The following is a 10311-nucleotide window of genomic DNA, read 5'->3' as shown; positions in this document are numbered from 1 at the left end:
AAAATAGACCCGCCAGAGAAATTTTTAATAAATATAGTGTTATATTTATTGAAAAATATCAAGTTAAAGTTCCAAGGCGGTGAAATGGCAAATTAGCGTCGTCTACTGTAGAGTAATGAACAATTAGCGTCGTCTGCTGTAGAATAATCTTTTGAGGTACTTACATTTTTAATTAAATAAACATACTTAGACTTAATTAATTTTCATGAAACTTGAAAAAGGCACACCTTGAATAGTTACTTGTTAATTTGAAAGTATTCCGAAACGTAACTTCGCTTTAGTTTTTAAATGATTCGATGTACAGGAGCACCAAAAACCCCATGTTATTCCTATGGGAAAATCGGCGAAAATCTGTGAATTTTCATTTAACATTACGGGAGGGTGTGGGATCTTATCTAGAAGGGCCTACCGGCCCTCTAGAATAGAGACGTTGTTCTTTTCGTCCTATTGCTATTTGTGCTCCGTCTTTTCTTTCTATCGTCGCGGAATGTTTGTCGAGTAAGATGCTGGCGTCTTTATCAGTGATTTGGCTTGCTGGTAGCAAATTTCCCTCAAGCTCCGGGATGTACAACGTATTTGCCAAAGTTAGGGTGCAACCTCCATTTTCTGCCGATAACTCGATTTGCAAATCTCCAATTCCAGTTGCAGTTAATACTCCACCCCCTGCCACATCCACAGTAGCACTTTCTTTCTTGAAGGTAATGAAATTTTTCCAGCGTGGCGTCATATGATCAGTGCATCCACTGTCCAACATCCAACGACCATTGGACGAAGCATGTCCATGTCTTATCGCAGTGAGAGCCGCGTGTGATATAGTTGGGTTTGCTCTGTTAGAATTTTCTTGTCTCTTGCTTACATATGTCGCCTCATGTTTTACGGAAGTCGCTTTGTACTTTCCATTCTTTTCGTCTTCTTCTCGTGTGCAGTTTCTCGCTATATGTCCAAATTCGAGACAAGTATAACATCGCAGACTAGCGTGGGATTTTGTGTCGTCAACTATACTTTCCACGTTTTTTCTGCTGCCGTTGGACCAAAAATAAATAGGGGAAAGTGTCGGACTGCCATATTTTCCTGCCTTTGCCTTAGCTTGACATGCATTTCGAGACGCTCAAGGTGTTTAAAATGGTATCAGCCAATCAGATTTGTAGTTGATGATGTCATTCTTCCCGAAAATAACGCTCGTACGCCACCAAACGGGAGAATTTGGCATAGGCTTATCTCAAGGAAGAGTTACAACCTCGGACCTCCGCGCTCTGTTCTATTTTCTTTAGTGTTATTTTTGCGTTTGAACGAGGTTGAAGTTTGTTTAAAACGTTAGCAAGCCGAAATTAAATTTAAAATGCCGCAGATGTTCTTGAAATCATCATTTAATTCAAAAAACTCATCGTTAAAATCCTTTAGAATTTCATTTAAACTTAGGCCCTGAGTTAAAACGTTTTAATATTAGTAAATAACATCAATATTAGCAAACTAAATTAAAACAATCATGTACATCATCAAATTAAATTGTGGCGATAAACTGCAGTGGCCACTTTTAGCCTCAGTCAAAAGCAGCTAATGTAAAATAAAACCGCACTATTTCTTCACGCTCAATATCACAAATTATCTTAGGTACATGGTGAATAGGTGAGGGGGATGGAACAGATTTCTCGAGTATGCATTCACCCCTCCACATGCATGTCACAGACGAAGGAGAGAGTCCGACACTTTCCCCTATTTATTTTTGGTTGGACCTATGCATTCTATTTTCACGTACTGTACTTCTGCCTCTGCTATATCGTCCTGTGTTCGAATGTCTGTAGTTACTTTGTGCAGCCATAGCGGAGTTACTGTCGTCTTCTTCTTTCACACTTCTTCTATACTGGTTGGTAGATTCAAGCCTTCTCTCTTCCTCGAGTAATTTCGACTTCAATGTTGATAAATCAAGGTCATTTTTATCAATTCGTAAACTTCTGACAAGAAATTCATACTCTTTCGGTAGTCTAAGAACGGCAAAACCAGCCAAGACTACTTCCTCAAATTCAAAACCAGCCAAGACTACTTCCTCAAATTCAAAACCAGAGTGGCTTACTTTATGGTACAGAGCACTTCTTCTAGTGAGGTATTCTCCAATACTTTCATTTTGACCTTTTCCGGTGTTAACGAAATCCTTTAAAATAAGAAGTCCATGCCACGTGTCGAAAGTAGTGTGTATATTTTTTAACGTATCCCAAATCGCTTTTGCACTTATGCATTCTGCAGTGTCATCTAAACTTTCGTCATTTACAATCAGGTACATAACGTTTTGGTTTTTAAATACATCATTAACCAGAAAAGTAAACCAAATAATCAAGCTGTGCTAAATTATTCAAACCTCTTTGTATGATTTAGAGATGGATCCAGGTCCACGGTGGCGTACCGAATATGCCAAAATTGGCAGGTCATCATGTAAAAGCTGTAAAAGCAGCATAGCTAAAGATGAGCTAAGAATGGCGGCAATTGTTCGGTCACGAATGTTTGATGGAAAGGTAAATATCAAAATTGAGCATCTGATGACGCGTGTAACATTAATTTCTTATTGTGGAAACAGGTTCCAAATTGGTACCATTTTCTTTGTTTTTTTCTAAAAGTTTAAAGTGTCAACTGAGGCTGACCGCTCACACTTTGAGGCTTTACGTTGGGAAGATCAAGAGAAAATGAGTAAAATTTCGAGTGGGTCTCAAGCAGCAGCTGCTGCTTCAAGCAAAACCCCATCTAAAGGAACAAAGAGAAAAAGCTCCTCCATTGAAATTCAAGACTTCTCAACTGAATATGCCGAAAGTAATCGGTCATCTTGCAAAGGTTGTGGAGAAACAATCGTAAAAGATCAAGTTCGCATTTCAAAACTTGACAGACAGAGTGAAAAAGCTAGACGATTTGGTCCACTACCAGCGTGGTATCACGTTGATTGCTTTGTACAAGCGAGAGAAACTTTGGAGTTTTTTGAAGATGGCTCTAAAATACCAGAATTTAAGACACTCGTTGTTGAAGATCTAAAGGCCATCAAAGAAAAAATATAGAAAATAGAAGTAACTCCACTAAAGAAGATAAAGAAAGTGTAGCGAAGTTGTGCGACGATAAAATATTCGCTTAGCATATTGCTAAGATCACGATTAAAAGTTTAAGGGGAAAACCTCACTACAAAGAGGAATAAATATAAACACGTGGTCCGGGCTCGTTACCCTTACTTTCTCTAGCGGGGTAGCGTATAAAGATTAAAATACTATTGGTCAGTATGTCTAGGGGATTTTTAGAGAGGGAATAATTAAACGACATTGAGAGTTACCAAGGTCTTAATGTTTAATTTTAATAAACTCACTAACAAATGCATAACCAATAAACTAAAATAATAAACATGCACGCGACAAAGAAAATAATAATAAAAATAAAACTATTCATGCACAATGAAATAATAAATTTATAAAAACAAAATGGTCATGGCCCATTCTCTTACTTCTCGTTAAGCGAGATATACCTATAATGGTTTCAAATGATCGTACAAAGTTTCAAAGTTTTAAAACAAATACTTCTTTTCTAGTTCCCTCACGCCAAGAAGCAGTGTAAGCACAATACAGCTCCGTGGTGTAAGGGGACTAGCCTCCCGCGTTTAGTGAACGCGAGCTCCATCTAGCGAGAACAACTCTTCTAATATGGCGATCCTTCCCCTGTGCGTTGGTTTCTCGGCAAGTATTTAGTGGAATGGTCTATCAAATGCAATTCTTAGCTTTACTAGTACAATTAAATGCAAATCTTGACCCTACTAGCACAATTAAATGCAATTCTTAACCTTATCAGCACAATTAAATGGAATACTTAACCTTACAATTAAAATTTCCTTCCTTTTAAAAAACAAACAAAGGAAAAAATATCATCACCTTACCACAATCTTCTCCCTTCACAGGCGAGCGAAAAATTTTATACTGTCAAAGGCGATAATGTGGCACAACAGCTACAGGAAGGTCGGACTAATAGCCCTATCGTAGATATACATCATACGATGTAGCGACATGTATAGAGATAGTTGCATTATCAGTGTCAGCGTTTCGATTAAAATTCAAAACGCAAAAACTTTCAAAGATTACCATCTTTTATTTATGTCTCCATTAAAGAGTGCAAAACAAAATTATTGAAAAAATGTAACAAGTACAATAGCAATTTTAAGGGACTTATTTAAAATTGCGTAAATTTAGAAAAACATTTCTTGAACATGAAATTAGTTGAAAATTTTGTATGGCCAATAAAAACTACAAACACATGTTCGTTTATTTGGAGTAAAGCTTTGAAAAAAACCCATCAAAACGAGTAACTTTATACAATAATCACTAAATACGAGAAAACTAAATGTGAACAAAAAAATTAGTATGTAATTCTGTATTACTTTTGAAAAATTGTGTAGCTTTTGAAGGAAAATTCTTGAATACGAAAGTAATACTAAGATAACCATGTTTGGGTTAATTTGAAAAAATGCTTTGAAAAAAAAAACCCCTGACAAAAGGAGGAACTTTTCCTTGTCACAGTGTAATCACTAAACAATAAACAATATTTATGTAAGGATACTAAGGATGTAAGTTACAAGATGTAACTACAACTGCGCACAATTCTAAATTACTTATTTAAAAATGCTCAGTTTTTTTGAAGAAAAAAATCAATGTACAAAATTCAACAACTTGTTTTATTTAGAAAACAAATGCACTAATTTGAAGAGGAAAAAAACCAAGTAAATATGAGTGAAGTTACACGCATTTTAAGAACAATTTGCGCAATTAAGATCCAACTCAGGAAAAAGCTGAATTAAAATACCAGTAATGGTTTCCTTCATCATATCTTGAAAGTAAAAATTCTTCAATATCTTAAGGAGGTTTTTGGCCAAGTTCTTACTGACAACAGTTCGAGCGAGGTAATATTTCAACAGATCCGTATCGTATTCAGCCAACGTTTCGATAATGGGAAGATGATCAGGAGATAACAAATTCTTGTCATAGCTCTTGGGCTCAATGCTATCAATTACCATTTTGATGGACACAGCGTCTTTGTTTACAGCCAATTCAGAAGTGATGTCATCAAAGAACCTTGAATCGATAACTTTAATTAATTCTTCTCTTGGGAATCTGGTCCAACAATATCTGAACAAAATACTACAGTTGTAGCGTCTGACAAAGTCGAACGCGCCATCAGCAAACTCTACCAAATCATTGCCGTTTGTAGCTTCAATGGCGCCTTCCAATTTGCCAATGTAATGGCCCAATGCCTTTAGAATATGCGTATTTCTTGGCCACGCGAAGTATGATATGTTCATCAATAACTCTTCAGGAGGTTGAAATTTGGATACTAATGCGCACATTTGCGTGTAATTTAATTGACTCAATAAATATCCCTGACCTGATACTTCTGAAAGTTGGAGAGGGTTGTTGCTTGCATAATTCGATGGTTTAAAAATAATATCCAAGGCCTCAATTTTTTCTTCTACAGTTAAATTATTAAACAGAAATTTTACAGTTGATTTTCTAAATTCCAAACGATGAAAAACCATGACAAAAAATTGAACATCAATTGTCGTAAAAAAAGATGGGTCTAAAAAGGAATAATCCGGCGGGGCCAGCCCTCCTACTTTATAAATCCAGTATCTAACCATCAAATATTCATTATCATGGAAATATTTTAAATGCTGTTCGTCTCTGATTCTTGGCCACAATTCCCCAATTTTATCCTCCAAACAGTACGTGCACGCCATGTAAAAACTGAATGTCAAATCGAGGTCACTTTGATTCTCTAGTAGTAATCTGGTCATCTTGGGTCGATTTAATGAGCCTTCAACAGTCCAGCTCAAATTGGAGAGTTGGTGTTCCAGGGTAATGTCAGTGATGTGGTTTTTGATTTCTAAAAGCCAATGATATATTTCATTTCCTACATCATTCAATACCATTAGGGTAATTTCTTTAAAAAGTGTTGGTATGTTGGAACGCTTCAATTCGTCAATTGCTCCGTCGTTCAGTGACTCGAGGTTTAACCGAAAACGCAGAGGATATCGCAAGGATTTTTTAATTGAACTAACCCATACTAACGAGGCGAATTTAGTCAGGGCTTGGCGTTGAAGCGAAATCGCAGGCAGCTTGGCAAGCTCCATTTCGAATCTTTCAATACGGCTTTTAATAAATGGGCGTATTCCCTATGTGTACATACTTGATGTATCGAATCTTCAAAATTTCCAATAGTGAGTAATAGTGTTAACTAAATGTTTTCGATATGAATCTTCAATCTAATCATCAGGAATTATCGCTTTTGTTGCAATGCGACTGACCTTAAACCATAAAAATTAAATAAGAACAAGAGGTTATTTCTTCCATGCAAAAGCAAGAAAAAAACATGCATTACTGCAGTCATCGCTAAATAAAAAATGCATTAATGCAGTTATTGCAAAATAAAACATTCCAAAAGGGATTTCAAAAATGAAATACAACTCCATGCATCTTACAAGAAGATAGATTGCTAAAACGCATCACGATGGTACCCATAGTTAATTGTAATTACCGACAATTATCTTCAATTTTTCTAACTTCAGAGCTTCAAACAACGGTTTAAAATATGAATGGATTTAACAGTCACAGTAAAACGTTAAGAGTATGATGAAATACTAATTAAACGAGTACACCAACTGAAATATTTAAGTTAATGCCAAAATTAAAGGAAATGCCACCCCACATGTCTCCCAAAACAAGCTCTAATTTCCTTCTAGAAAACAGATGAGAATTTGAGAAAGGACTCTGTTTCCGCCCAAACGCCAAGTTTCCAGCACAAAATAAACACCTATAATGTCGTTTCGGCAGAAAAGTAAATTAAGGAAAAAAGTAATTATAAAAACCTTTGCAAGTAGCCAATTCCGAACACTCGATGAATTCTTTACTATTTACATTAAACGATGTGTTTTTAACAGACAATATTCAGCGGCATGCCACGTTTTACCGCTTTTTTGAAGCAGACGACTGAAGACGGCTTTGTTTGGTCACTTTCAGCGTGGGAAATAAGGCGGTGGCACACGGCAAATGACCAGTTTAAAATTGCCTGGACCAGTTTAAAAATTAAATCGGAGGGGGGGGGGGTCAGTGGTCCACAGGACCACTAAGAAAATTCAAGGGTTTCCAGAGCCCAGACATTAGGTATAGTCTGTCACATAGATATATTAAAAGGGTAGATACACAATTCAATGGGAGGTCGACGTGGAAGGGGCAACGAGCAGACAGCCGCTATTTTCTGGGGGTAGCCGTATAAAACGCCATCTATCGGGAACTTTCGAAACTAAATTAAAGGATGAGCTTAGAGTAGTGGCACTCTATGTTAACCCCCTATAGGGCATAATAAGTCAAACCCTCGGAGATGCCATTACTCCATTTTATACGAGCTAAGAGCAGAAAAACTTATTTTATAAATTTTACACCTGTAAAATTGTTTAAAAAACACTTGGAACTTGTATTTCTACTTACTTTCGAGGAAATACCACCGTTTTCTGAAGGTAAGAGTCTTTTTTTATACATTTATTAGTAATAAAAACATTTAAGGCGAGCTAAGCCTTGGTCTTGTAAAACACGGCAGATTAGTGATTAGCGTTGTTTTCAGTGTTGAAAAACGTTATTTTATCATGTTAAAAAAACGTTAGCAACGTTTTAAGGTACTGATATTTAAATATCCGGACATTAAACTGTTACATATTCTTAAAATAAGAGTCGATAATGGTGCCCACCATAACAAACTTTGTTAAGTGTGTGTCTCTATATCTAAAGGCATAAAACAAAATATAACATAAACGTTTTTATTTACTTATTTATGTAACAATCATGGCTTCAACTCATGTTTGCTGCGTTCAAACTGTAGGTGTAAAGAACGTTTTCTTTCTTACCACAACTTTCCGAAAGAAGTGGATTAATTCTATAACAACAGCTGTAGGACCTCTGTCCACTGATATCTCCAGTTTACGGATTTGTTCAAAACATTTTACAAAATCAGATTTCTTTCCCACCACTGGAAAGAGACTACGTAGAGCGCTCAAACCGTACGGTTCGCGATTCCATCCTAATTTGGAGATCAAATTAATGTAACCGATGAAATTATCCCTAAACTGACTCTCCGTAATTTGACTCTCGAGCAACAATCTGAAGCATTAGAAGAAATGGGAGCGTTGTCCTTTGATCATGGATTGAAGCATGAACCCGCTGCTTTTTCAAATATTCAGGCAACACATCAATACCCAGTGTCACACCTCTGTGGGTTTGATTGTTAATCCACAATTTTGCTTCCTTGGGGCAAGCCCCGATTGCCTTATACTGGTTGAGGACCAGCTGTACTTAGTGGAGATCAAATGCCCTTACACTATTTTCAAGAATAAAGAAACTATCAGAGGAAAAGCAGCTTCGGGTAACTTTTACCTTTACATTGACGAAGAAACGGATGAACTGGAACGGCTATCATCAGATTCAGGGTCAGCTTTTCGTGTGTAACGTACCCGTATGCTTTTGGGCAGTATTTGTGCCACCCGATAACATCGAAATCTTGATGATAGTGAAAGACAACCAATTCATCAATGATACCTTGCTTCCAAAATTATCCTCTAAATATTTCATTAGTCTCCTAGGCCTACCTCATTTTGCCATAGAAATGTTCGAAAAGCCTAAAAAATAAATTTTCCAAGTCACTAAAGTACAGCCTCTTTTCTCTATGTGCAAATCAAATCTACATTATGGCCATGACCAAGGCTTAGCTCGCCTTAAATGTTTTTATTACTAATAAATGTATACAAAAAGACTCTTACCTTCAGAAAACGGTGGTATTTCCTCGAAAGTAAGTAGAAATACAAGTTCCAAGTGTTTTTTAAACGATTTTACAGGTGTAAAATTTATAAAATACGTTTTTCTGCTCTTAGCTCGTATAAAATGGAGTAATGGCATCTCCGAGGGTTTGACTTATTATGCCCTATAGGGGGTTAACATAGAGTGCCACTACTCTAAGCTCATCCCTTAATTTATTTTCGAAAGTTCCCGATAGATGGCGTTTTATACGGCTACCCCCAGAAAATAGCGGCTGTCTGCTCGTTGCCCCTTACACGTTTTTTTCGTTAAGCCTAAGCCAGCGAAGTGGATCTAGACCCTTTATAGTTTTACTATATCTATGGTCTGTCAAACGAAAGAAGAGCCCTGAGAAATTTGTCCAAATTGGTGTCGCCACCATCGACCCCATAGTACTTTATACCAGTCTTGGAAATAAGGATTTTTTTGAAACTAGTCCTCGGGACCAGTGACCCCCAGCGTCTACAATATTAAACTGGTTTTTGGGACCAGTGACCCTATACTTAATTTATTTTTTACTAATCCTATTAAAAAATTAAGGAAGTATTTCGTTGACGCACAGCCCACTCGATCGGGCTATAGAAGCAAAATTATGTCAAAAATCAGAGTTAACTCTTAACATTGTCGTCAATGGGAGGAACACCGTTTTTTGGTCCTAATTTTGAAAATACTGGTTGAAATCTCTTGAATTTTTTATGAGATTTCCAAAATAAAGTTTGATATTTTTGTGCAAAGTTTTTCTCTTCCAAAGTTTTTTGTAAGAACATTAAAACCAAAATTAACCATAATTTAATTTCCAAAACATAGCAAACGTTGTTTTGCACATCTGTTTAAAATTTCAAGAGATTTACACCAGTAATTTCAAAATTAGCCGGTCATGTTAAAAGCAGGCTCCTTGGATTTTTCGAGCGAAAAAGCCCAAAATTACCAACACGCTCTTTTACAAAGGAAAAACATTGTGTGACTCTGGAGGGGCTTCTATAGCGTGTGAAGCCAAAGCGTGATCGAGTGGGCTGTGGTTGTAGCATGGAAGGCAAGAATGAGAAAAAGTCAAGGCTAGGAGACTATATCCATGGAGTAGAAATTTATAATGACTAGAATTTTTAAACTGGTCCCTCCAGAATTTTCATAAAAATTCTCAATAAATAAACTGGTCCCAAGGACCAGTAACCCCCGGGGTTTGAATAAAAAAACTGGTCCGAGCAATTAATAAACTGGTTTTTGACCTGTGGACCTGTGCTATTTCCAAGACTGCTTTATACTTGTTTTGTTTTGTCAATAGTCGTCTGTAATATAGTCTGCTATAAACAGATAGGCTTAATCGCAATAGAACCAATACATTTTGCTATATATATTTAATATGTTTATGTTTCATGATTTTTTACGATCATCGAGTATTAAAGAATAAAAAACAAAATTAACGACAAGACACCAGTTTTACCTTCGTTGAACTAGCATT

General features: G+C 36.5%; 2 protein-coding genes and 1 long non-coding RNA gene across 7 annotated transcripts; 1 reads left to right on the top strand and 2 right to left on the bottom strand.

Moving 5' to 3' along the window:
• Positions 1-2170: 2170 nt before the first annotated feature.
• Positions 2171-3450, top strand: LOC149621324 (poly [ADP-ribose] polymerase 1-like). The gene is made up of 2 exons (XM_089854216.1): positions 2171-2507; positions 2570-3450. Exons 1-2 carry the CDS (start codon positions 2373-2375, stop codon positions 2612-2614), a joined length of 180 nt encoding a protein of 59 aa, XP_089710342.1. The 5' UTR covers positions 2171-2372; the 3' UTR covers positions 2615-3450.
• Positions 3451-4087: 637 nt separating this feature from the next.
• Positions 4088-7067, bottom strand: LOC149621323 (uncharacterized). Of its 5 annotated transcripts, none has more exons than XR_016375205.1 (4): positions 6878-7067; positions 5204-6316; positions 4901-5141; positions 4088-4842 (listed from the first exon to the last, which is right to left on the bottom strand). XR_016375205.1 is itself a non-coding variant. In XM_089854211.1 (4 exons), the coding sequence occupies exons 2-4, from the start codon at positions 6140-6142 to the stop codon at positions 5103-5105; spliced, it is 903 nt and encodes a 300-aa protein (XP_089710337.1). In that variant the 5' UTR covers positions 6143-6316; positions 6878-7067; the 3' UTR covers positions 4088-5102. The 5 variants fall into 5 exon arrangements, 4 of the variants coding, with proteins under 4 accessions (XP_089710337.1, XP_089710339.1, XP_089710336.1 ...); XM_089854211.1 differs by having other exon boundaries at positions 4088-5141; positions 5204-5322; positions 5398-6316; XM_089854213.1 differs by having other exon boundaries at positions 4088-5141; positions 5204-5895; positions 6071-6316.
• Positions 7068-7808: 741 nt separating this feature from the next.
• LOC149621322 (uncharacterized) lies at positions 7809-9107 on the bottom strand. Its single transcript, XR_016375206.1, has 2 exons — positions 8819-9107; positions 7809-8677 (listed from the first exon to the last, which is right to left on the bottom strand). It is a non-coding gene; the product is annotated as an uncharacterized LOC149621322 (long non-coding RNA).
• Between the last annotated feature and the right edge of the window lie 1204 nt (positions 9108-10311).

The sequence above is a fragment of the Phalangium opilio genome, unplaced genomic scaffold (genome assembly GCF_054372755.1).
Source record: "Phalangium opilio isolate 3A_F unplaced genomic scaffold, DU_Popi_V2 ptg000209l_1, whole genome shotgun sequence".
NCBI lineage: Eukaryota > Metazoa > Arthropoda > Arachnida > Opiliones > Phalangiidae > Phalangium > Phalangium opilio.
Note: the sequence above shows the minus strand (reverse complement) of the source record. Positions and strands in the feature narration are given on the sequence as shown.

Bases quoted from the DNA above. Each gene is read 5' to 3' on its own strand.
- LOC149621324 (XM_089854216.1), top strand. From the start codon at position 2,373: ATGGATCCAGGTCCACGGTGGCGTACCGAATATGCCAAAATTGGCAGG. The intron at 2,508-2,569 runs GTAAATATCAAA...TTGTGGAAACAG, and splicing joins CACGAATGTTTGATGGAAAG to GTTCCAAATTGGTACCATTT.
- LOC149621323 (XM_089854210.1), bottom strand. From the start codon at position 6,142: ATGGAGCTTGCCAAGCTGCCTGCGATTTCGCTTCAACGCCAAGCCCTG. The intron at 5,142-5,203 runs GTAGAGTTTGCT...TATTTTGTTCAG, and splicing joins CTACAAACGGCAATGATTTG to ATATTGTTGGACCAGATTCC.